This window comes from Ochotona curzoniae, unplaced genomic scaffold (assembly GCF_017591425.1).
Source record: "Ochotona curzoniae isolate NIBS_2020 unplaced genomic scaffold, NIBS_Ocur_1.0 contig_2294, whole genome shotgun sequence".
In the NCBI taxonomy this organism is placed as follows: Eukaryota; Metazoa; Chordata; class Mammalia; order Lagomorpha; family Ochotonidae; genus Ochotona; species Ochotona curzoniae.
The window spans coordinates 880,392-906,788 of record NW_024465405.1 but is presented as its reverse complement, the minus strand read 5'-3'; the positions used below and the strand labels follow the sequence as shown (position 1 = coordinate 906,788).

Genomic DNA, 26,397 nt, shown 5'->3' with positions numbered 1-26,397 from the left:
AAAAGCATGTTGAAATGTATTAGAATCATAACCTGTACAAAAAAAATTAAAATATAACCTGAAACTGTTCAAGTTCAGCAAGTCTAGTCCAGTCCTGTTCTCTCACCAGGAGAATGCATCATCAGGGGCGCAGGGTCACCAGCCAGGGACGGGTGGAAAGGAAGAAACAGAGGCAGCCCAGGCCTTCACCAGAAGGCCCAGCCGCAGCCCCAGTGCAGCCCAGCCCGGAGGCAGCAGCAGAGCCTGGAGGGCTCGAGGAGCAGCCAGCCAGCAGGAGGAGCGGCCAGTAAGGGCCCCAGGCTGGGAGAACCTGTAGCCCCTCTGCATGTGCCCGGATTCCAGCACTCCCAGCAAGTGGAAACCAGACCTGGGTTTAGAGCGCTGAAAACCCGCAGGTTTAGTAAACACAGCACAGTGTCATATCCCTCCATGGCCTGAACTGGGAGCTGCCAACAGGGAAAGGCAGGGAGGAAAGAGGCGTGGGATCGGGCTCTGGAGGCCTGCACCACAGTGGGAGCCATGGGGTTATGGCTGTAGGAGGTGTGTGCCTTCCCCATGCGGAGGGGCCTCCTCCACAGCCATCCTGTGGGGCTGGTTAAAGCTGACTCGGCCATAGCCAGCCTGACAAAACAACATGAGCAAAAGAAAAGCTGCAAGGGAGCCGAGCTCTTCTGCAGAGACAAGAACCTCCTGGAGGGAGGCCAGGCGGCGTCCACTCTGCTCACAGGAATGGCATCCGGGAACCCCTGAGTCGGAGGGAGGGGGCAGGGAGAGGAGTCCCGGTTCTTCTGGAACAGTACCGACAGGGTGGGGAGGCGCTGGAGAGGACATGGGCAGGTCTGGGACTCACTGCAGGTAAGGAGGGGAGGAGCAGGCCCTCGGTGTTCCCGGCCCGCCTGACCAGGCCTGGTGAGTGCCAGCTGCCCCAGCCAGCCCTAGTGGCGGCTGGAGACCAGGCCTTTCACTTTGGACATCTTCTTGGTGGGCTGCCTCTGCTCGGCATGAGGGGGACCCTCCCGCTCAGGCAGCTGCTGCTCCATTTCCTGGGCCGAGGAGGATGCGGTGGCTTTGAGAGTCTTCTTGATGTTGGTAACCTGGAGAGAGACAGGGAATTGGTGTCAACCTGCTCCCGCTACAAGGAGGGTCACAGAGAAGCAACCAGAATCTCATGCAAAAAAAAAAAAAAAACTAACAAACAAAAAAAACCCAGGCAGTTAGCTGCAGAAACCCCCTCCTTCCACTGCAGTTCCGATGCCCTGGGACACCCCGCTCCCACACTGGAGTGCCTGGGTCTGAGGGCCACCCCTGCTTCTGGCTTCAGCTGTCTGCTAATGTGCAGCCTGGGAAGCAGCGAGGGCTCACGGCCTTGGGCTGCTGTCACTCACAAGGGCCATGCAGACGGAGCCACGGTTCCTGACTCTGAACCGGCCCAGCCTTCACCACTGCAGAACATGCGGGGGAGCGAACTGGCAGACAAACGATCTCCCTTTCCGACTCTCTGCCTTTCAAATAGTCAGAATAAATTAAAAGCAAAGAAATCCAGATGAGGAGAAATGAGCAGGCGCCACTCCTGGGGGAAATGTGGAAATGAGTCCTGTAAAGCTGTGCAAACAATGCTTTCTTAACAGCGACCCAAGCAGGAGGTGAGAGAAACTAAAGGCTCCATGTCCCAGGAAATAGAAAGCGGGACCCAGGATTCTACACTCAGCTATGCTTTCCAAAACCTCTGAAAATACAGCTCCACATACTCTTCTTGAAGGAAAAAAAAAAAAAAAAAAAAAAAAAACAAGATTTCAGCCAAAGAAGATACTAACAAACTAACAGCTTTTCTCTTCAAGATCCCAGAAGTGGCCTCTTATTGAGCTAATTATCATCTTTCCGTTTAGCAAAGTAGCTTTACAAAAAGTTTAAAATTACAGCCCCCTAAAATAGCTTCCTTCATCTCATCTTGGCTAACAACAGCTTAAACCTCTGTTGAGTTTCTAACAACTTTGACTGAACAATAGCTCACCCAGCACAGAGCCTGCAGTAGGGACACTTTCACTCTGTCATTGCTACTGACGGCCTAGCTCTGCCCAGGAGTGGGAAAAGGCATTTTCTCAATCCCCACGCTATGGCTTTTATTTTTCCTTTTTTGAAGACTTATTCATTTACCTGAAAAATAATTAGAGATAGAGACAGAAAAGGATCTTCCATCAGCTGGTTCACTCCCCACACTGCTGCCAGGGCCAGCTGGACCAACCCCAAGGCAAGAGCTAGGAGCTCCGCCCGGGCCTCCCAGGCAGCAGTGGCCCAAGCACTCGGGCCATTTTGTGCTGCTTTTCCCAGGCCATTAGCAGGGAGCTGGACTGGAGGTGGAGCAAGTCAAGTCACAAATGCCTACATGGACAGCTGGCATCACAGGCAGCTTTACCCACAATCCCACAAGGCTGACCCACAGTGCTGTTCCCTGCTCTTGCACCTGTGTTTCTGCTGCCTAGAGCTCCAGACACTACCAGCCGGTAGCGGGCAGAGCCATCCACAAAGGCTGTGATGCCAGTCCCTGGACTGCCCCCAGAAGCACACTCTGCCCACGGCTCGTCCCCCAAGGCCACGTCCCCTTGCTGGACCTCAGGCCAGCCAACTCCCACTGCCTGCTGTGTAGACTCCAGCATCATGTCTGATCCTGGCAGAATCCCAGCCTGCTCTAGGTCCTGGGCAGCCTGCCCGTCACCCTCTCCAGCACAGAGGCCTCATTTATCCCTGCTTCCCGCCTGGACCATTTCCCTACCCACCAGGCACAGACCCCCTACCTCATGGTGACTCAGCTCGATGACAAGGCCTTTGGTCCAGGATCCTGGCAAAAGCTTGAGAGCAAACCAGAGGCATGGCCGCCCTGAAGAGGTCACTCAAAGGCCCATTTGCCACCTAGTTTTCTCTGACAGAAACTATTCTTTCAATGAGCCTTTGTGGGTGCTCAGTGGTTTTGATATAAAAGAAAAATATACGGGCTGGTGCTATGGGCAGCAGGCTAAAGCTGTCACCGCCTGCAGTACCAGCATCCCATACAGGTGCTTGTTCTAATCCCGACTTCTCCACTTGAGATCCAGCTGCCTGCTGATGCACCTGGGCAAGCAGCAGCAGATAGCCCAGCTGTTTGGGGCCCTGCACCCACACGGGGGACCCAGAAGAAGCTCCTGGCTTCAGATTTGTCCAGCTCTGGCCCTTGTGGCCATTCAGGATGGAAATAAGTGAATGGCCGATTTCTGTCTCTCCCTCTCCATAATTCTGCCTTTCAAATTAATTCATTCATTTATTTAGAAAGGAAAGAAAGAAAACAAATATCTGGCTCAGGGAAGATCTTTCTTCTCTAGTGTGGAAACACCTCCCTTCCGCATCCCTTAGCCACTACCTTGACTCAAGCCATGCTGGGCCCCTGGACCAAACTGGGAAGCAGACACTCCAGCTTTGCCTCTGTGACTTCCATTAACTTATCCCAGCCCCTCTTCCACATGGGTTCCGACCACTCCAGCCCCACAGACCCACTCGCCTAACTCGCACTGCTGGGCTGGCCTCTCACTCTCCAATGGCCTCCCCCATATACCCTGTCTCCTCTGAGCTTCCGAGCACATGTCCTGCTCCTCCCTCAGACCCCAACAAAGCTAAGTCTGCTCCCGCCATAGCCACTTTGAGGCAAAGCCCTCTGCAAAGAAAAAGGCTTCCTGAAGAAGCGTCCCTAAGCCTAAAAAAAGGAAGCCCTGGACTCTCACAGGGACTCAGCCCCATAGGGGAACACTGCTGCCTCACACTGGGTTCTACTGCCCAGATGCCACGTGCCAAGTCAGCTTTATTGCCAGCATCGTTTCAACATATACAGTACACAAAGAGGACACAGCCGAAGGGATCTCGGGGTCCATCAGCTTTTGCCGACAGCTGGGCAGGTCCATAGGTGGACTGCTCCTGCCAAGACGCACAGCAGCTGCCTGGGTCAGTTTGCCAACTAAACTCGCTTCAGTTCTCGCAACTTTCCAGAGAAGCCACGGGGCTGCCGTTCCACTGACCACTGACACCCTCTCAAAAGATTCATCTTCTTTGGCCTAAACCTGACCCACTCCCTTCTGATTTTTTTTCCAAGTGGCCTGGCTTGCAGGTTATTCCCACCCCCTTACTCCAGGATGGTCTAGACTTTGTCCAACTCTTCAAAACATGAACCTCAGGGATTTTCAAATTGGACTTCACCCACCAGCGAAAGGCTACTTAGCTCCATCAGGGACTTAAGTACTGAGGCAGAAGGAGAGAGGGAACCTCCTAAGACAGCCTGGTCTCAGCCGTGGGCAGAGCAAGCGCGACCAGCACAAGAGCCCTCAGCTGGAAAGGTGCGCCACGGAAGAGGAAAGCTGAGGGTGCATGGGGACGCCACCAAGCCTTAAGACCCATCACCACCTGCACTCCTGTGCGACTGTCTGCTTCATGGAAAACAGAGCTTCCTCTGCAGTCACAGGCGACTCTGTAGGTACAGCAAGAGCTGGATATTAACTTTCCACAGAACATCAAACATTCCAAAATCCAAGGTGCACAAGGAAGTGCTTTGGGATGCTGTGACTAACTGTTCGTCCCCTCCAGAGAGCCTGCCTGGACACAGCATGTCAGCTGGTGCTCCTGTGCTCTCGGCCCAGCATGCAGGGGCTCCATGTGGTACGTGTCCCTTCCAGGACCGGTTACAGGGGGGCCAGTGTGATGCCTTGATTAATGTGCTTGTGCTTGTAACTGCCGGCATTCCACACTGCCACTGGTTTGTATCCCAGCTGTTCCACTTCCCATCCAGCTCTCTTCCTATAGCCTGGGAAAGCAGTGGAGGATGGCCCAAAGCTTTGAGACCCTGTACCTGTGAGGGAGACCTGGAAGAAGCTCCTGGCTCCTGGCTTTGGACTGGCTCAGCTCTGGCCATTGTGGACATATGGGAATTGAACCAGTGGATAGAAGATTTTTCTTTCTGTATCTCCTCCTTCCTATAAATAAAAATAAATCTTAAAAAAAAAGAAAAGGAAAGACTACAAGGAAGGAACTCTTCACCAGACAGGGTGGGCTACGTTCTAAGGAAAGGCATTTAAAGCTACAATTCACTAGAAGAAAGCTACAGTTCTAAGATCTGGGTGGAAGGGCCCGGCACAGTAGCTTAGCAGTTAAAGTTCTCACCCTTGCACGCGCTGGGATTCCATATGGGCGCCGGTTCTAATCCCAGCAGCCCTGCTTCCCAACCAGCTCCCTTCTTGTGGCCTGGAAGGGCAGTCAAGGACAGCCCAAAGCCTTGGGACCCTGCAATCGTGTAGGAGACCAGAAGAAGCTCCTGGCTTTGAATCAGTATAGCACCGGCCGTTGCGGTCACTTGAGGAGTGATTCAACGGATGGAACATCTTCTTCTCTGTCTTGCCTCCTCTCTATGTAACTGACTTTCCAATAAAAATAAAAAATAAATCTTAAAAAAAAAAAAAACCGATCTGGGGTGGAAGAGGAATATCAGAGAGCAAGTTTGGAAACAAGTAGAGAAGGTCACCAGGTCAACTGACAGGCGGAGGCACAGCCCCCTCACTCTGCACAGACTGGTCTGTTCCAGAAACAGGTGTGTGGTGACTACTCCCGTGTGCCAGCAGCATGAGCACCTCACACTTGAGAGCCAGACCATGTGTTCACTAAATAGAAACTGACCAAGTGCAGGGCTCTGGCCATGCTCACTTTTCCCATACTGGACAATCCCCAAACCGCTAGAACACTATTAAAGCAACAGACTGAATGGCGGAAGCAGCCTTGACCTTTGCAGTGGATTTCTCTCAAACTTAATCTTTACTGCCACCTGGTGGCAGCATCATGCTCTGCCAACGGAGTAGCCCCATTTTCATACAGATAAACTTGTGTCTTGGCACACACTCTTCTAAACAGCCAGGATCTAAAACATCAACACTGTTGGGTGAGTGCAAGGTGTGCCACAGCCAAGTGCTACAGCACCTCTGTTCATGCTGGCCTTCCTTTTGTCCAATATACCGTCTGTCACAGAAGTAAACTTGGGCAGCTAAAAATTTTAGAACTGGTAACAGTCATCTTAGTTAACAGCCACATTACCGGTCCACAACCTCATGCAAGCCGCAATGGCCTGGGCGGGCACCAGCCTGCTCTGACAGTCTCCAGCCAGGATCAAGACAACAGGCTCTAGGCAGGCCTGTCCCACGGGGAGGCAGGGGAAGCAGCTGCTTCGAAGCTTCCAGAAGGAGAAGCAGAGGGTGATTAACCCTTGCTCCTTTGCTCACCCCTCCCGCCCAGGTCACAGTCAGGTGGTCACCATTGTTGAGGAGGTGACTGCACTCAACTCACCAAAAGTAGCAGCTTGGATTCCTGTCTCTGGATCATCATGTACCTGGGCCAAAAATGGATGAAACAGGCTGGCCCAAACACCCACAGAGCACAAACATATGGGGTGGGATTCAAAATACGTGCTAGAGTTCACTGGCAGCACAGCTCAGCAGGGCCACTGACACACATCCTGCTGTGTTGGAGACATACAGTGCAACTTCGGAGAGCCTATTGCACACGGGTAAGGTACAGGGCAGGAAGCTGGACTCACAAAGGCAAGTAAGTAACCTAGCAGCTGAAGTCCTCGCCGTGCCCATGCCGAGATCTCATATGGACATCAGTTCTTGTTCCAATAGCCCCACTTCCATTCCAGCTCCCTGCCTGTGGCCTGGAAAGCAATCAAGGACGGCCCAAACCCTTAGGACCCTACACATGTATGGGAGACCCAGAAGAGGCTCCGGGCTGCTGGCTTCAGATTGGCTCAGCTCTGGCCACTGCGTCCGCTTGGGGAATGAATCAACAGATGGAAGATCTTCCTTTTGTCTTTCCTCCTCTCTCTATATCTGACTTTCCAGTAAAAAAATAAATAAATAAATAAAAATTATGCATGAATCTTAAAAAAATCTTTAAAAAAATAAAAATCATGCATGAATCTTAAAAAAAAAAAAAAAAGGCAAGTAACACAGGTTTGATTTCCAAGAGGCAGGAATTCTCCAAATTTCACACTCAGCTCTTCAGTTCCTCAGCTGGAATTCTGGACCTCACTTTGCCACACTCAGACAACTGATGTGTAAAACTCGTGAGACATCGTAACACTTCAAAGCCCCATCCCAAGGTAGCGCCATCCCAGTGTTTCTGATCTGGGTTCCAATCAGACCATGAGGGCACAGCCCTTGTCAGGCTATGGGCACAAGACAGTCACCCACAACACTAAGACTGAGGCCTGCCTCCACCCAACAAGTTTCAAGTGTCCCCAACAACCAGGTGCCACTGAAGCCATATTCACACCCTCCTGAGTCTCATCCACCAAAATTTTTTTCATGAATTATACAAGTCCATAGGACACACTCGCACAGTTTAAACTCTTCTTTCCAGAAGAAGTGAAGAATCAGGACTTTCGGGGCCTGCACTGTGGCACAGCAAGTTATATGGGTGCTGGTTCACATCCTGGCTGCTCCACTTCTGAACCACCTTCCTGTTAGTGCCCTGGGAAAGCAGCAAAATGCCTGGGCTCCTGCACCCCCCATGGAACCCCTGGAAGAAGCTCCAGCCTGGATCAGCCCCAGCCACTGAAGCCTTTGGGGAGTGAACCAGAGGATCAAAGCTCTGTGTCCCTCCCTCTTTTCCCTCCTTCTCTTTCTGCCTTCCTCTCTCCTGCTCTAATTTTGCCTTTCAAATAAGTAATCTTTAAAAAAAAAATCAAATACCAAGGCCTTGAAGCTCATGCACTCATCTCCCCCTACCTGGTATCCACCATCTCTCTCCATTAAAAAAAAAAAAAAAAAAGATATTTCTACTTATTTGAAAAGCAGAGAGAAAGAGACTTCCATGTCATGGTTCCCTCCCCAAATGCCTGCATCAGCTGGGGCAGAGTCAGGCTGAAGCCAGAAGCCAGCTCAATCCAAGTCACTCACATGGGGAGCAGGGAACAGGTGTCTGACCCCCACCTGCTGCTTTCCAGGATGTAACATGAGCAGGAAGCCAAGCCGAGACCCAACCCAACACTGCAATGAGAGGCAGGGAACCAAGCCAAGTCCTAACCACTAACCCCTTGAGTCCATTTCTAAGATCCATTCCTCACCAAACTCATTTTTTTTCTTCTGTAGCAGCAAAGTGCAGCTACACTATAGAATTTCAACTCTCTGCATGCAACCACTGCCAATCAAAATCAGGAGGGAGACTGACAGAGCTAAGGGCAAGCACAGTGCCTGCCCTATCCCTGTGTAGGGGCATCAGACTAAAACCCTGGAAAAAAGGAACAGACTGGACAGGCAGGCCCCCTTAGAGAGAGGACCACACCCCTGCCTGCTTACCTCTGCCTCCACCTGCTGCTGAGTCCGCGTGTGGCTCTCTTTGTACTGGTTGGCTCTCAGGACTTGCTGCTCGATGCCCAGCAACACCGCCTCACAGCCATCACACCTGCCAAGCAGAAAGCCAGCCTCAGTGGCAGGGGCCCCGGAAGGTGTGCACCCAGGCCTCCTTGGCAACCGGTGAGAACTTGGTCTGCCAGAGTTCTTGCCCATTCTTCACCCCTGACTAAAGACAAGCGTTTCTAACTAGGGACCAACAGGTGGTTTGGGGTAGTTTCTTAGAACATGGCTTGCTTTCATGTTCAACCTTGTAACACAGAAAGCAGTTCACAAAATGTAAAAAGAAAGTCAGAGATCGATAAGGTGACACTGATGAGTCACTTTTCTCAACAAAAATAAACTTTTTAAGAAAGTGAATGCATAGTTCACATTTACTTCAAAAAGTTCAGGGAGGATGGAATTACAAGTTTCTTTTAGTATAAAATTTTTTTTGACACATGAGTTTTTTCATGATGTGAATTTCCATGAAATTTTTTAAAAAAAAAAGACTCATTTATTCCCATTGGAAAGTAAGATATACAAAGAGGAGGAGAGACAGAGAAGAAGATCTTCTGTCCACTGATTTACTCCCCAAGTGGCCACAATGGCTGGAGCTGAGCCGATCTGAAGCCAGGAGCTTCATCCGGGTCTTCTACGCGGATGCAGAGTCCCAAAGCTTTGGGCGGTCCTTGACTGCCTTCCCAGTCCACAAGCAAGGAGCTGGATGGGAAGTGGGGCTATTGGACATGAACCGGCATTCACATGGGATCCTGGGCGTTCAAGGCGAGGATTTAGCCACCAAGTTACTGGTACTGGACCTCCAACACTTTTGAAGACCCCACATGTGCATGTTTCAAGGTATTTTTGCATGAAAAAATCTTTTTAATTCCATTTTCCATGAACTTTCTTTGCAGTGCCCACCTATTCCCCTTTCTTTAAAGCTTAAGCTACATTCTAACTGCCACGTCCTCTGCTTGTTCATTCTCTCCACTTCAAAAAAAAATTTTTTTTTAATAACACTTCAGGAGCTGGTGCAGTGGCCAGCATCCCACGTGGCACCTGCCCAAAACCCACCTGTTCCACTTCTGATCCAGCTCCCCGATATTGTGCCTGGAGAAGCAGAACATGGCTCTTGCTACCCACATGGGATATGCAGATGGACTGCCAGGTTCCTGGAGTCAGTCCAGCCCAGCCCTGGTTGTTGCAGTTACTGGGAGAATGAACAAGTGAATGGAAGATCTTTTTGTCTCTCCTCTGTTTAACTGTGCCTTTCAAATAAATAAATCTTAAGAACAAAAAAGTTAAGAGAATAACGATTCAAAATTCAATCAGTCAAGATTCTAAAGTTATGAACACTATATCATATTTCTGGGTACCTCTCTACAAAACAGTTTTGTTTCTGATCTAATTTCAACCCCCTAAATGGGGGTTTTATAAATCTCTCCTAGGGGCAGACAGGCTTAGCGGAACACCCACATCCTGCCTCTCCTGGGCTCCAGTCCGGCTCTGCTTCGGACTCCAGCTTTTGGCTGAAACACACTCTGGGAGGCAAGGACATGTGTCCCCGTCCTCCACGACGATGACCGAGTTCCATGTTCCTGGCTTTGGCCTGGCTCTGTGCCAGCTGTGTGGCAATTTGAAGAATGAACCAGTGGATGGAAGGGCTCTTGTCTCTCCCATTCTTTTCTCTTTCTGTCTTTCAAATGTAATAAAGAATGCCTACTGCTGAGCAGTCCAAAACTCTCTTGACCAGGGGTCAAGGTAGCACCTGGGTTTGGTATGTTGGACCATTTGTACATTAACAGGACTTTTCTAAATTTCTTTCCTGTTTATTCTAACTGAATTCTTTTACAGTCTCCTGAATGCCTGTGTATGTATCAGACACTGTGAAGGTAAGGTGTCCAGGGCTCTATTTGGGACAGAATATGAGTTGAAGGTTGGGGGAGAGTAACAGTCACTAAGTGAGGAAAGGCAGGGGCATCAGACCCCACAGAGCCAAAGTTGGGCAGCTCTTCCCCAGATTAATTCTTTGCAGGATAAGGCAGAGACACGTTGGTTTCAAAGAAAACAGCAGGACCCAGCGCAATAGCCTAGTGGTTAAAGTCCTTACCTTGCATGCTCAGGATCCCATATGCCCTGCTTCCCATCCAGCTCCCTGCTTCCCATCCAGCCCTACTTCCCATCCAGCTCCCTGCTTCTGGCCTGGGAGAGCAGCTGAGAACAGCCCAAAGATTTGGGACCCTGCACCTGTGTGGGAGACCCGGAAGAAGCTCCAGGCTCCTGGCTTCGGAATGGCTCAGCTCCAGCCATTGCAGCCGCTTGGGGAATGAATTGTCAGACGAAAGATCTTCCTCTCTGTCTCTCCTCCTCTCTGTATATCTGAATTTCCAATAAAAATAAATAAATCTTAAAAAAAAAAAAAGAAAAAGAAAACACATCCCCAAACCTCTGCACACATCTGCCATGCACCTGCCTAGGAAGACAATTCCCCCAACTCAAAAAACTGTCCGAAGTTCAATGGCTTTAATAGTCCCAACTCTTAAATAAATCGCGTAGCAGCTGTAACAGTTCTTGGAAACATCAAATTCTGTTTCTAGCATTTATTTATTTGAAAGAGTTAAAGAGAGACAAAGAGAAAGATCTTTTATTTGCAGGTTCACTCCCCAAATGGCTGCAACAATTGGAGCTGGGCCAGGGTGAAGCCAGGGGTTTCATTCAGGTCTCCCACATGGGTGGCAGGGGTCCAAGAACATGGGCCATCTTCCACCTTCTGCTGCCTTTCCACACACTCTAACAAGGAGCTGGACCAGAAGTGGAGGAGCCAGGACTCAAACCAGCATTTGCTCATATACAGTGCCAGCACAACTAGTGGCAATTTTATCCACTTGCACCACAACACTAGCCCTTGGAGTTCTATTAACAGATAAATATAAATATTCCAAGTCTTTTAAAAAGTGTTTTCTTTTGCATTTATTTTATTTGAAAGGCTGAAGGGAACGAGAGAAACAGCCAGCCAGCCAGCCAGCCACATAGACATCTCCCATCCAAAGGTTATTGCCTAACGCCTGAGGCTGTTTCAAAGCCAGGATCTGGGAACTCCATCCGGGCCTCCCCTGTGCATGGCAGAAACCCAACCTCAGTCATCACTGCTGCCTCCTCTGGTCCACATTAGCACAAAGCTGGAACCAGGAGTTAAGAGTCAGAGATCAGATCCAGGCACTACAGTGTCTTAGCCAACAGGCCAAACATCCAGCCCCAATTCTTTTTATTGACACTCATCCTGCACCTCTCCTTATCACTCATCTATAGACAACCAAGATCTGAAACTATTAAGCAGAAAACCCCAGAAATAACTAAGTTTTAAGCTATGCACCACTCTGAGCAGCCTGATGAAATCCCATGCTATCCATTGAGGTGAATCACCCCCTGCGCACGCTGCCCACGCTGCCTGCTGGTAGGCACCTAGCAGCTCTTGCAGCTTCACAGCGCTTGTAAGGCACCCTACACTACGTCCCAGAGCCGGGTCATGCACCTTGCTCACAACAGCCTTGGTTTATCTCATATCAGAGGAAACACAGGCTGAGTACAGACAGAGAGAAGGCAGTCATGTGACTTTGACAGTACACTGTTATAATGTCTGCTTTATCAATTGTTGATAATCTTTTTTGCCTACTTTATAAATTAAACTTTATCACAGGCATGTATACACTGGAAAACCACAATGAGTATGCATATACCTGCATATACGGGGTTCAGTACAATAGTGTAAAGTGTCCTCTACAGTCCTGAAGTGGATCTCCATGGAAGAGCAACCACAGAACCAGAACAGACTGATGGAATACTCCGTGTGGACTTGTGCTCCAATTAACTAACCCATTCCTTGTCTTCAATATTTCTCACACTGTTTCCCAACACTAGCCCAGTAAGTCACGGATTCTGAACATGGGTTCCCTTTTCCACAGAATCTTACCAACAATACTTCCCCTGAGCTCAAACTGAGTCTGAGTCTGGAGAGGACAGGACTGGCGTCACCCAGCTGGGCTGCACAGGCTCCAGCAGCTACCACTGGAGTTTTACAGCTCACCACTGAACAGCCCCTAGCTGCATTCAGTACAAGCACCCTTGGGATTCCTGGAACCACAGGGCTGAAGTCACTCTGCTTAGGTCCCACCCTAAGGCTCCAGCCTCCAAAGACACCAACAGGGTTCGTTTCTGCAAGCAGAGGCTCAAAGCACCTGTTAGATACCCCATCTTTTCAGTCTCACCATTCGTGTAAGGTCTTAACAATGTTATTGATATCCTTCTTTCGGATGTCACGGCCAATGCAGAAATCCACTTCTAGCAGCTGGTTTCGCTGGTCCAGCTTGCCCTGGATGATGTCAGTGTAGACAGCCTCAATTATGAGGTCTTCTAGTTCCCGAAGATTCCGCATCTCCAGGTCTTTCAGCAGCACAGAGTAGGGAATACACTGCAGATAAGGTCATGAGAGAGTTACAAAGACTACCTGGTAAACATTAATCAAAATGCAGGCATTATCCACACACCCAATAGCTGCCTCTGGACTCGAGCAATGCAGGTAGTGGCAATTATTAATATCTAGGACACAGAGGGAACCATGAAGCCCATGAGGCAAACAAGCCCTCATGCCATCCAGGGAGGTATCCTCCTAATCCTCTACCTCCTGACCCAGTGGCCCTTGGCCTTCAGGTCCTGGAGCGCACTCGTTCAGAGTCCAGACTCCTTCCAAAGCAGAGAAAGGCGAAGGAATACTCAGAACAAGACACTCTGCAACCATCTGGAAAGTGCCAGATCTTCATCCACCTACAGCAGACCCCAGACACTGGAGAGCAGTGGCTGTTTGCCCAACACAGTGCCAGCTAAAAAACATGCATGCCAGACCACCACATACAGGCGGCCAGCGGGGACTGCCAGAGCAAAGATCATCATCAAGCCTGTACCTATCTTCAACAACCACAGCTATCTGAAAGGCTGTACTACATCCTGCAAGACACCAGGACAACAGGAGAGCAAAACAATAAACTGTCTGCAAATCCTCTAACACATTACTGCTGATTTGGACATTAACACAGCGATCAACTCTGTAGAAACAGGAAGAGAATGGAATAACATCTAGAAGGGTTTTCTAAGGCTGAAGGTGTGACACCCAGGGTCAGTGGGGTGGCTTACAATGACAGACTGCAGCAATGAGGAAAAAAGTCACTCCCAATCTTACTGGAGGGCCCATAGTCAGGACGAGAAGTGAGACCAACTCCTCATTTCCCAACAGAAACAGGCCTCCCACCAGAAATGCCAGGCTGAGAGCGAGAAACCTCTGATTAGACCAGGTAATTTGAAACAGCAGTCCCGGCACAATGACACAACTCTTCAGGCTCCAGCACCAGGGAAAGTGCAAACAGCAACCTTCTCAGCAAGCGCCACACAATTTCGGCAGGGCTGAGATTAGGCAGCGAGCCAAACTCTACTGCTCATTAACAGAACGTGGCCCTGTTTCTGAATGGCTGTGAGCAGCTGGCTGTGGCGCGCCTCTCAACGGGCTGGCCAACGCAGAGGTGTTGCACAGCGCATCTCACAAAGGGCGGGGTCCAGAGCGAACCACGAGACCTGTGAGATCCAAACAGAACCTCTTGCCATCTAAGAGGGCATCCCACGTTCTCTGCCTCCACTTAAGGGACTAACTCTGAAAATCTCAGAAAGAGGCAGCATACTAAAATCTACTTCTCAGTAAGTCCCTTCAGTAGGGCACAAGCCACTGTGCACCAAGCAACAAAGATGTGAACTTGCCCCGAGACACTGGGTTGCCTGAAAACCAGCAGCCTCAGGGGAGCACAGCCAGAGGCCCACACACACCCCAGCACACAGGGGCCGAACACAACAACCCTGCATGCATTTCTTGGACACACTGTGGAGTCACTGGCCACCCGACTTTAGCTGGTCTCAGTTTTCTTCCCTCCCACCCCCCTTTGACTGCTGTGCACTCAGGGTGTGACTGCCATGTGCTACAGGAGCGCCCTCCCTGCCTCAGGCTAGGGGCAGACAGGAAAGGGTCAGGACTGTACCTTCATTCTCGACGCCAAGCTCACGATGGTCAGGTGCTTCAGCTTGTTCTGCTGAGCTGTGCTCAGTTCTGGCAGGCTCTCCTTGTTGGCTGCTCAGTCCCACCCACCACAAGAATCAAGACACAAAACAAAATGAGCACTTATTTTATGGACTCAGCTCTCCAATTCCCCAAGCCAAATCTCCTGATACGCCACTGCCATTACACGGCATTGTTTTCCCTGAGCAGTCATCTCACGCCCCTCCTGCTTCCAAAGATGAGACTTCATCTTGCACACACTAGTCCCCTGAAACTCCAGGCAGGCATGAACAGAGTGACCTGACAGTTATCTCAACCGAGGCCTAGCTGTGCCCTTTGGAGTAAGCTCAGGTGAGCCACCTCACAGAGCGACTGCTGCACTCAACGCACTGCCTTGCAGGGATCCAGGATGCTGGGGACGGGCTTGGGCAGGACTGCTGCTCTGCACACCACCAAGCACTTGCACCAAGTCAGGGCAGGTCTCATCCTTGTCCCTGCCCTCATCCTTCCAATACTGCAAATGCAAGACAGAACTACCAGGAGAAAGTATGGAGTACCAGAGGAGAAGGAAAAAGGAATGTGAGCCAGTCAGGGTGGGAGAAGGGAAAGGCAGAGAGGAACAGAAGAACTGGAACAAGCAAGCACAACTCATGAAAGAAAGATGGGCTTTCGAGTTCAGAATGAGCAAAATGTCGGCACTAAGAGGTTAGCAGCTGCAGCCAGGGCTGCAGCTGTGGGTAACAGCGCAGGATTCCTGCAGCTCCATCCGCACACATTCCAGCTAATCCTCATGACCCCATCACGAGACAGAGCTCAATCATTAGCCACGGTTTTGGCTATTGTCATAGCACCAAAAACATCTGGGGACGTCAGTAAAAACAGTTGGGGCAGAAGGTAATTTAGGTTTGGACTTCCCGTTCCCTGTAAAGAGAATGGGCTTCAGGAGATAACAGCTTCAAATGGGAGGGAGAATGATTGTAAGAGGGAGAAGCAACATGTGAACCTGCCCATACAACATGCCTGCACTCATGTAACCCAACACACAGGCCTAGGGGAACAGGCCCAGCACCACACGGGAACGGCAGCTGAACAGGCCGCCAGCTGGGGTCACTGGCTCAGCTATTTCCCAAGTGTACTTCAACACAACCACCATGTTGATAACACTAAATGCTGAGAGTTTACACATGGCTATTCTGACCCTTCCCAGCATTCCTAGTGCCCTCCAAACCCAGGTCCTCAAGAATGTCGCCTGCAAAGCAGTCACGTCTGAGCCCACAGCCCCACCATGCCCACCGCACAAAATAAAAGGGACACTCCTGCGGGGCACTGCAAAGCCTGTGCACTGGCAAGCACTCCGTTTGCCACACTTAGTCTCACAAGCCTCAAGGATCCTCACACGGAGCAGTGCGATGCCTGTGAGAGCTCCTACCACCTCACCTATGTAATCCGGGTAGGTTCCATAGGCAAACAGGTTCAGCAACTGCAAATAGGCAGCATTTGCTCCTTCCGCCAGCTGAGGAGAAGAAAACAGCAGTCACCACAGATCGCCCTGTGCACCTGTCACTGCGGGGCTCAAACAGAAGGGGGTGGCTCCCGAAGAAGGCACCCTGGCTGTTTATTCGCTACTGCTTGGTTAGGCTGTAGCCCTGCCATCTTTCTGATTGTTCAGTTAAAACACAAAACAAGAGTCCAGTGCAGTGGCCTGGTGGCTAAAGTCCTCACCTTGAAAGCGCTGGGATCCCATACAGGCACGGGTTCTGATCCCGGCTGCCCCGCTTCCCATCCAGCTCCCTGCTTGTGGCCTGGGAAGGACAGCCCAAAGCCTTGGGACCCTGCACCTGTGTGGGAGACCTGGAGGAAGTTCCTGGCTCTAGATCAGTATAGCACCGGCCGTTGCGCTCACTTGAGGAGTGAACCATCAGACAGAAGATCTTTCTCTCTCTTTCCCCCTCTCTGTATATCTGACTTTGCAATAAAAATAAACTTAAAAAAAAAAAAAGATTCTTGGGCCCGGCGCGATGGCATAGTGGCTAAAGTCCTCGCCTTGCACACCCGGGATCCCATGTGGGCGCCGGTTCTAAACCCAGCGGCCCTGCTTCTCATCCAGCTCCCTGCTTGTGGCCTGGGAAGGCAGTCAGGGATGGCCCAAATCCTTGGGACCCTGCACCCAGGTGGGAAGTCCGGAAGAGTTCCTGGCTTCGGACTGGCTCAGCTCTAGCTGTTGCAGTCGCTTGGGGAGTGAACCATCGGACAGAGGATCTTCCTCTCTATCTCTCCTCCTCTCTGTATATCTGCCTTTCAATTAAAAAATAAATAAATCTTAAAAAAAGAAAGAAAGCTACAGGCTCCTTTCTTAAAAAAAAAAAAAAAAAAAAAAAAAAAGATTCCTGAAGCCCCAAAACTTTCCCCACCAACAGGTCATCTGATACTCCACATGGCAGGCCTGAAAGCTGCCTTTTCTCCATCGCACACACACAGCATGAAGCACTGGAAACAGTTCAAGTTTTCTCAGGATCCCCTTTGCACTAAAAGTCTGAAGCAGCCTGACCACACGCCAGCTCAGCAGCTGCAGCATGAGTCACCGCGAACACAAACTGCAGCAAGCTGAGGGTCAATTCCAAGCGTTAGGCTCGTGTGGACTATAACCCCTGGGAGATCAGCACAACATAACCTGTGGCAGAGAAGCCAGGCTGCGATGGAAACCAGCATGTCAGGCTGCTGCTCTCAACAAAGTTCATGAAAAGGACTTACTCTTCGCCGGTGCTGATGGCAAGCAGCCATTCTGTGGAAGAAAAACCACCTACCCGCTGCCCTGCCTGGAATGGCTCTGCCATCGCCTACCATAACTGAGTACCTCCTTCTCTCACAAAAATGCTCCCCTCCTCACCTAACTAGACACGCTCCACAGGGTCCACACAGGACACCGAGCGGGGTTCTGCAGATACCATCAGCAGTATTACTGCACTGTAGCCATTAAAAAAGTCCCAAGAACTGCAAGCATAATTTCAGACCCTGAAAAAGCAACTAGTTGTTTACTTCCAGTTTACATATGGAAAAGAAGTGTGATGAGACAAAGGGGATTTGCTAAGCATCTCAACAAGAGTTCTGGCTTCCTGATACCTCTGGCTGCCTTTCCAAGAGACCACAGACCTCAAGAAGCCCCGGATGAGAAGCGGATGAGAGCTGGCCAAGAGCACCCAATCCAGTCCTCACCTTTCAGGCAACATTACTAAGCCAGTCTAGGCAGATCATTAATTATAGCACACACATTCTAGAATTTCTTCTAGTTGTCTAAGGCAGTAAGGTCTTTCCAGATTTAATTTTTTAAGAGATTTATTTATTTGAAAGGCAAAGTCATAGAGAGAGACAGACAGAAAACTTTCATCTGCTGGTTCACTCCCCAAATGACTGCAAAGTCCACAGCTGAGCCGATAAGAAGCCAGGAGCTTCTTTAAGTCTCCCACACAGACACAGGAGTCCAAGCACCCGGGCCATCGCCAGCCACCTTGCCAGGCACAGTAGTAGGGAGAGGGAGAGGGAGTAAAACAGGGCCCAAAACAGAGCCCAGTGGGGTGCAGGTGCCAGAGGCGGCAGTTCTATCCATTGTACTGGCTGCGCAGTTTTAATTCTCAATTGTTTCTCTCAGCAAATCTTCCATTTAAAAGCCTGTGCAAATTCAATCAGGCCTTTTATGAATATGAAGGAATATTACTACCCCCTCTGTCATTTCTGTTGAACAATGAACTCATGTTCCTCAACTGCTTCTCAAAGGAGTCATTTCCCATCTTTGGTAAATTGAATTTTTATTGAAATTCCCATTGTGTGTCAGGCACAACAGATCTTATCTGCACAGAACTCACACCTTAGTAAGCAAGACTAATATATTAAATAACAATTTACCAAGCCAGCACTACGGCATAAGGGTTAAGCTGCCACCTGTGACACCAGCATTCCAGATTGGAATGCCAGTTCAAGTCCCGGCTGCCCATTTCCGATCCAGCTCACTGCTAATGTGCCCAGGAAAGCAGCAGATGATGATCCTCGTACCTGCACTCCCTGCCCCCAAACGGAAGACCCAGACAGAGTTTCTATCCCCAGTCCCAGCTGTTGTATGTTGGGACTCAACAAGTGGACGGAATTTCTCCCTGCCTTTCAAATAAAGAAAGAAAATCTTTTTTTTTTTTTTATAAAAAAGTAACAATTTAGAAGGAAAGTGCCTCTCCCCACCTCCCAGGGTGAGCAGGCTTGGGTATGTCAAGAGGAAGCAAGATACAACCCAGAGCCCAGACAGACTGAAAGTCCACAGGTTGTAGCCACAACCAACTGTGGGCTAAGGCTGACTGCTGGTCCTGCAGGTGACGGACTGCCCGGCCGAGGTCAGCCATCTCCCACATGGACGCAAACTGCTCCTCCGCCCTGCACGGATGCCAGGACCACTGTCAGCGCATCCAGTTCACGATGCGCGGAAGAAGTGCAACCTGCTGAGTCTGGGCCTGGCGGCCAGCCCACATACACAGAGACAACAGCCACACCCACCAACACGCCAAGAACCCCTGGCACCACCTCCCAAGCAACAAAGACGCCTGTAGTCTTCTCTCAAATAAACAGACAAACCTAAGTCCATAAAGTGAAAGAGGCTGGAAGTGCAGTACAGGCTGCTCTGCCTCATCTCATCTGGTCATTTTTAACTGGGACATGATGACCAAGCCTGGAAACTCAAGGTCTTAACAAAAATCAAATAAGCCAAGAAACCCCAACAGCTCGTCAGCTTGGCCTGTTTTATCTTCCCAACATCTCCTTTAGCTCGACAGCCCAGCTCAACAGCAGTAACCTCTGCTACATGTGTCCCAGAACAATCTTCCTTATCTAACTTACACTAGAGGTACAACTTTTGTCCACAGAATCCCTGACACTCCCCATATTAAACATCACTCCATGCTTAGGGCACTTTATCAGGATTTATCAGGATAACTGGGTCTTTTCATTCTCTTTCCAATTCCTAGCAACTCAATCTAACCTTTCCCAAGTTCAGATGAAAACATTCAATGACACAAGCCCAAGACATCACCTAGGGTCCTCCCCCAGCCCCCATTCCAACCCATCCCCTAGGACTCCAGCACTGAAACCCCTTGCAAGTTGAGAGATAATGAAGAAGCTGTCTGGGAGCACACCTACCTCTTGCACATTGGCCAGCTCCAGCAATTCTCCAAAGACATACACTCCAGGAGCCTCCAACACCTGGCTTATGAGTGCAGTGAGGGCTGAACCACTGGTCCCCTTGGCCAGCAAGATGAACTGCTCCAGGAGGTTACTTGAAGGTTTTTGTTCACCTGCCATTCTCTGGCGTTGAGGTCTGTCCAGAAGAGAAAGTGTGTAGGTCATTCTGCATCTACTTTGCAATCTGCACCTACTTCCCACGGGAATCTTTGATTTTCTAGCATTAACACAGGAGAAGCAGCCCTTTAGTCCGGGGATGCCCCCACTTGGTAAGACAAGGAAGGTGTGATCTGTAATTCAACCTCCATGCTGAGTCTGGAAACATTCCGTACAAGTCACTGCACCCCCATCCGCCCCGCCTGGAGACACAAGGGGAAAAAGGAGGGGTGGGGGGAGAACAGGGGAGAGGAAAAGTGAGGGGAGAGAGGGTAAGAAACGGACATCTATGTCTGCTGGTTCACTCCCCCAATGGCCACAACAACCAGAGCTGGGCTGGCTGAAGCCAGGAGCCAGGAGATCCCTGGTGTTGAAGAGACACCACCTTCTTAAGTGCTTAAAATTGCTGCAGCAGAGCAGGTTAAGCCAGGGCTCGGAAAGCCTGTGCGCCATGATGGAGGGCCGGGGGTTGAGTCCCCACCTCGACTTCTCATCCACTTCCCTGCTGACGCACCTGGGAGGCAGCCGCCCAGGGCCCACGTCCTTGGACTCCTGCGCACAAGGGACACGCAGCTGTTGATCCTGACTTGTGGTCCCCAGCTGGTCCAGTTCTAGCTTTTGCAGATACTTGGGATGTGAACCTGCAGCACGAACACTCTCCCTCCGTCACCGCCTTTCACGTAAACAAATGGCTTTCAAAAACCAGAAATAATCAAAAGAAAAACAAAGGAGTTTCTCAACAGCTGTCCTACACCCTCCTCACTCCCAGTCTCTGGGACCACCTGCCACACAGAGGCAGCAGACAGAAGCAAAAGGCATCAGTTCTAACTCCCAGTACGCCATCAAGGTCACATCTACATCCCGCACCGGTAAGCAGCAGACCAGAAAGACATCTCGTGTATCTGAAGGGAATGCATCAATGCTCAATGCTAAGCAGCAACATATTGACACTAGCAAAGCCTAAGCTCCAGGGAGGAGAGCCACTTGGGGAACACCAAGAAGGTGCATGGCTACCCTGAAGTCAGGTTCCCGCACCTGTGCAATCCAACCACACGCTGCGCGTAAGAGGACACACGTATGACGATTCTACAGGCGTCCAGGATGGCACCAGCCGGGGTAATGCAGCAAAATGAAGCAGACAGCAACCCAAGCAGGGATGTCTGGACGTGAGAGAAACCAGGTTTTCCCACGGGTGCGTACACAGAAATTCACAGTGCTAGAGAAATACGTTTGTTGCCTCGCTTAGGGTCACCTGAGAGATCCCGGCAGAAACCGGAAAAAAAAAAAAAAAAGAAAGAAAGAAAAAGTGACGTGCAGGGAAAGCGGAGAGAGGAGAGAGAGGGAGAAAAGACGAGACAAGCGGAGGGCAGCAGAAGACGCCTTTGCAAATGGACACAGGGGACGCTGGGCCGGCAGTCAGCAGAGGGTAGCGACCTGGAGGGCCACTTCAGTCCTACGGAGGGGTAGGCGGGGACCAGCTCCCGTCCGGGGACGGTGCTGTTCTGAGGGACGGGAGCAGGGCACGGGGGCAGCGTGGCGGCCAGGGCCGGCCCGGCGCGGAGGCCGAGGGTCGCGGGCTACGGCTGCCCTCGGTGCGGCGGCATGCTCCACGCCTGGGCCGCGGGCGTGGAGGGACGAGCCGCGGGGCGCGCTCCTCGGCGCGGGGGCTGGGCGGCCGGCGCGAGGTCGAACGGTTCTGCCGAGACTGGCACGCCGGACCCCTACCTGTCCGCGCCGCCTTTCGGTCCCCTTCGTCCCTGGCTCGGCCTCCGGCGCTTCCCGCAGGTTGTCAAGCGTCCATGTTCGGCCCGGCGTCCGGTACTTTTCTGCCTCCGCCGACCCGTCGCCCTGGCTGTTCCCCCCGGAAGCCGCCCGCCGCTGTATTAGAGTTCCGCCCACACAAGGTTCCGCGGGCCGCCGCTCACAGCCTTGGGGCTTCCAGCGGAGCCCGGGGCCCGGGAAGAAGGTCCTGGCCGGCCGGCTGGACCAGAACCCTGGAACTGGACAGAGCTGGGATGCCAAAAGGCCCTCAGGTCAAGGAGTGCGGCTTAGTTAGCAATGGAGGCCAAATCGTCATTCTCACCATCCTGGGCCCAAAATCCACAAGTTTTCTGAAGCAACTGGTCTACCCCGGTTATGGCACTATTAAGACTAATAATATGTATGGATGCTTTGTTTCACGTGCTAAGTATTGTACATGCATTGAATGTCTGTTAACTCTAGGGGCTGTAATATTATTTCCATTTTTCAAAACAGTCCCTGTCAGTGTGGCAAAGCCCACACTGGAAGGCGGGTCTGTCTGAAGTCCAAGACCGTGTTCTTAACCTGGATTCAGAAAACGCCTTCAAATAAGCCAGGTGGGCTGAGCCAGCAATGGGTCTGTGACCAAAATGAGGTACACAGCACTGCACCTAGGCAAATGGTCACACAGATATACGGCCAACTTGCTCATCTGGAATGTGTGACAATCAGACAGGCCTGAGGCTGGGGAGCCTAGAACCCAGCATGCACTGCTGCATCCACTGCCTGTCATGTTCAGATTAAATAAAGATGAAATGAGAGTCCTGGGCTCCAAAAACTTCCTGAGAGAGACACAAAGATGATGACACTTTCGAAGCACAGAAGTGAACAGGAAAGCAAAGGGTGAACATATTCAGGGGAGTAGTGACCACAGGCCCTGAGGCGTGCAGGGGACAGTCTGCGCTGATGGAGGAAGGAGACCCCAAGCGAGTGGGACCCCGGCTGCAGGAGTGGGAGCTGGGGGGCACCGAGCTTGATCCTGGAATCCCTGGGCCAGGAACAGGGACCTGGAAGGACCCCAACACTGTCAAGTGCCCACCCTGAAGGGCTGAAAGACAACGTCACCACCAGCACCCCAGGGGTACACATAAGGCTCCTGACTGCGCCCTGGGGATTCCTGACAGGTGTCTGGAAAAGACCAAGGCTTACACTGAATCTGGGACAAGAAGCAGGTGACCAAAGGCATGAGGGAGGGCAGGGAGGTCTCTGCTTTCTGCTAGGGCACTGGGGAAGTATTTAGCCTTTGTGACCCAGGAATGATGACCCCAGGAATGGCTAGAGATAGCCGCAACCAAGAAAACCGCTGAAGTGAACAGTGTATTCTAGATAAAACACTGCGTGACCTCCAGCACACACAGGAGCCATTGAGGATGCAAAGGAATGAACGTTGTAGATGTGGAAGCCACAGAATCTGTAAGACTTGGGCACCCCCTGAACCCAGGGAGAGAGAAGGGAGATGTCACCCAGGAATCTGGACAGGGAGGCCAGAGCTGTGTGGATGTGTGGTAACTAAACAAGGAGCCAAGTTGGCGGTGAGAGGAAGACGCCCAGGCTTCCTTTGAGCTGTGAATGTCCCAGCAAAGCCTCTGCTTCCATCAGAGTGATGGCCAGATGCCAAGGCTCCTTCGCAGGATCCCCCCACAAACCCTCCCAGTCGTGTCTCAGGCCACCTTCTTCACAGCCCAAGCTCCACGCCTCCAGCACCCGGAATGACTTAGACCTTCCCTGTCCAAACCAGTGCTCTGGCTGCTCACTCGCTCTTCTTTTCTGCAAAGCTTTTCTCTCACATTTGTGTGTCAAAACTCCCACCCATGCCAAAAGCAACAATCTCTTAAACTGGAGGCAGATCAGAATTTCTGTTTCAAAAGGCACCAGTAAGTTAGTGAAGAGGCAAGTCACAGGCTTGGGAAAGCCATTACATATGCCAGACAACAAAGTCCTCTAGACAGCAGAGAGAACTGCAAGTCAACAGGAAAGCAAACAGCCCGATTCTTACCTGTCAGGCAAAACGCTTGGGAAGGCACTTCTCAAGGAAGACATTCAAGTAGGAACAAGCACAGAAAAAGGGGCTAACCTCAGGGGAGGAAAAATGAGACACCACACTTAACCAGAATGACTATAACCAACAAAACTGACTACAAACACACTGGGTTGACAAGGACATGAGGCCACCATCATCCTCTTGTGAAGGCATAAAATAGTTACAGTCAGGCCTGGCACAGTGGCTCAATGGCTAGATCCTCCTTTGTATCCACCTGGATCTCATATGTGTGCCAGTTCGTGTCCCAGCTGCTCCACTTCCCTTCCAGCTCCCTGGAAGAGGCTCTTGGCTCCTGGCCTCGGATCGGGTCAGCTCCAGCCACTGCAACCATTTGGGGAGTGACCTAGTGAATGGAAGATCTTTCTTTTTGTCTCTCCTTCTCTCTGCAAATCTGATCTGCCTTTCAAATAATAAATCTTTTTTTAAAATGGAATTCAAGTTTATTTGGTGCAATGAGTTTTTTTTTTTAATTTATTTTATTTTTATTGGAAAGGCAGATATACAGAGAGGAGAGACAGAGAGGAAGATCTTCCGTCCGATGATTCACTCTCCAGGCAGCCGCAACGGCTGGAGCTGAGCCAATCCGAAGCCAGGAGACTCTTCCGGGTCTCCCACGCGGGTGCAGGGTCCCCAAGGCTTTGGGCCGTCCTTGACTGCTTTCCCAGGCCACAAATGGAGCTAGATGGGAAGCGGGGCCACCGGGATTAGAGCCGGCGCCCATATGGGATCCTGGGAGTGCAAGGCGAGGACTTTAACCACTGCGCCATCACGCCGGGCCCAAATAATAAATCTTTTAAAATTGTTCAATAACTTTGCTAAATTAGCAGTCTTTCCCACCCTTGGCTGTGTGTCTACCCTGCAAGCTAGCAGCTCTTCTAGAAAAGCAGGCATATCCACAGAGAGGGCTCAGAATGCCCACATCAGCTTCATACCAGTCAAAAAGAAAATAAAAAGGATAAGAGAACAGTAGGATAAATTGTGGCCTAGACATACTCAGCAATTAAACATGAAACAACATGACAAAACTCACAAAAATGCTGATGACAAAATAAACCAGACACAAGTTGTGTGTATGGTATGATTACGTTTAAACCAGAACTCAAGAATGGACAAAAGTGCCCCATGGTAAAGTGAGAGGAGGGCCTTTCTCCAGACGTGAGGATGCAATGCTGACTGGAAATGGCTGGAAGCATTCCTGGGGGTTAGTACCAGCGGTTTTAAGAATGTGGAAATTGTTCCTTAGTCTATGTATCTTATACGTCATTAACAGATATTTTAGATAAAATTTTTAACATAGAAAATTCTACCCTCCCTTCCATAAAGGCCACCCCTCCATAAGTATCTGCCAGGTAAACTACATCCATCAGGGCCCGGCGGCGTGGCCTAGTGGCTAAAGTCCTCACCTTGAACGCGCCCGGGATCCCATATGGGTGCCAGTTCTAATCCTGGAAGCTCCACTTCCCATCCAGCTCCCTGTTTGTGGCCTGGGAAAGCAGTCGAGGATGGCCCAAGGCCTTGGTACCCTGCACCCATGTGGGAAACCAGGAAGAAGTTCCTGGGTCCTGGCTTCGGATCCGCACAGCACTGGCTGTTGCGACTCACTTGGGGAGTGAATCATCGGACAGAAGATCTTCCTCTCTGTCTCTCCTCCTCCCTGTATATCCTACTTTGTAATAAAAATAAATTAATTACTTTTAAAAAATACATCCACTAGAGTCCTCTGTGACATGCTGATGTCACTTTTATGCCATGCGTCACACTCCATCTTAAATCTCAGCAGAATCTCCCTGTCACCCTAAGTACAAATAGATGGCAAGCTTTGGCATGGCCAGAGTCCCATCTATCTGCTTCACCCTCTGTCACAGCAGCAGAAAGAAAACCTGGGTGAGTACAGAAGAGTGAAAACGATGGCAAGAGGAAGCAGGTCCTGGGAGAGGACACGGGACATCCCTAGTAATCCTTGGCTCACCCTGCAACACTTTCACCTACTTCCTGAAATTACAGTCAATGTCACCTTGAACAACAAAGAAAGAACAAATCCAAAGACCACTTCCTACCCAAACCGAAGGTAATAAAGAGGTGTCACACACACTTCGTCATTCGCTAGAAACCCCAGACACAGGCTGACCTATCCTCAGGGTCAGCCCTGCACAGGACAAGTGTTCATGGAGAACGGTCATCACATTGCCACCCTGCTAAAAATATCACCTCTCCAAGACAGCGCAAACGGCCGGCCAGCAGACTCGGCTCCCACCTGCAGTGAGCTGAGGCCCACCCCTCGCCTCTCAATTTCCTCTTCTGCAAAGACAACAGGGGCAGGCTTAGCAAATTCTGTCCACTCCCTCCCTGGATTGACAGTCAGGGCACACAGCCCGTAGCTCTCCAAAACAGGCACACAGCAGAAACCTCGGTGGCCGCGGAAACGACTCCCCAGAACAACACACAGGCACGATTTGAAGAAGTCATCTGGTGACATTCGTGCGTGGTTTCATCAGTGTTTTGTTGTTTGCATCCTTACCATGATTTGCAGGACGTTTCTGAGTTCCGTGTCAACAGAAGTTAATTCTCCGCGGGCTGTCATCTTCTCCGACGGGGCCGAGCCTGTCTTTCCCGCCTGGTTTCAAGTCTGGCGATTTCAGAAACCATCGACCTTGCCGGCAGGTGGACGAATTTGCGCACACTGCGCGGCACACTGG

The 26,397-nt window shown here is 50.7% G+C and overlaps 1 protein-coding gene across 8 annotated transcripts; it reads right to left on the bottom strand.

Moving 5' to 3' along the window:
- On the bottom strand, positions 1 to 26,397 carry COPS7B (COP9 signalosome subunit 7B). Of its 8 annotated transcripts, XM_040972293.1 has the most exons (8): positions 19,663 to 20,105; positions 15,925 to 16,000; positions 14,471 to 14,559; positions 12,659 to 12,861; positions 8,350 to 8,463; positions 6,342 to 6,370; positions 5,315 to 5,330; positions 1 to 1,094 (listed from the first exon to the last, which is right to left on the bottom strand). In XM_040972293.1, the coding sequence occupies exons 1-8, from the start codon at positions 19,867 to 19,869 to the stop codon at positions 962 to 964; spliced, it is 867 nt and encodes a 288-aa protein (XP_040828227.1). In that variant the 5' UTR covers positions 19,870 to 20,105; the 3' UTR covers positions 1 to 961. The 8 variants fall into 8 exon arrangements, with proteins under 8 accessions (XP_040828227.1, XP_040828229.1, XP_040828228.1 ...); XM_040972295.1 differs by lacking the exons at positions 5,315 to 5,330; positions 6,342 to 6,370 and adding an exon at positions 26,220 to 26,397 and having other exon boundaries at positions 8,358 to 8,463; positions 19,663 to 19,840; XM_040972294.1 differs by lacking the exons at positions 5,315 to 5,330; positions 6,342 to 6,370 and adding an exon at positions 21,586 to 22,578 and having other exon boundaries at positions 8,358 to 8,463; positions 19,663 to 19,840.

Bases quoted from the DNA above. Each gene is read 5' to 3' on its own strand.
- COPS7B (XM_040972293.1), bottom strand. From the start codon at position 19,869: ATGACCTACACACTTTCTCTTCTGGACAGACCTCAACGCCAGAGAATG. The intron at 16,001-19,662 runs GTAGGTGTGCTC...TCTTCTCCTCAG, and splicing joins AGCTGGCCAATGTGCAAGAG to CTGGCGGAAGGAGCAAATGC. The intron at 12,862-14,470 runs GTACAGTCCTGA...CCTTATCTGCAG, and splicing joins GCTTGGCGTCGAGAATGAAG to TGTATTCCCTACTCTGTGCT.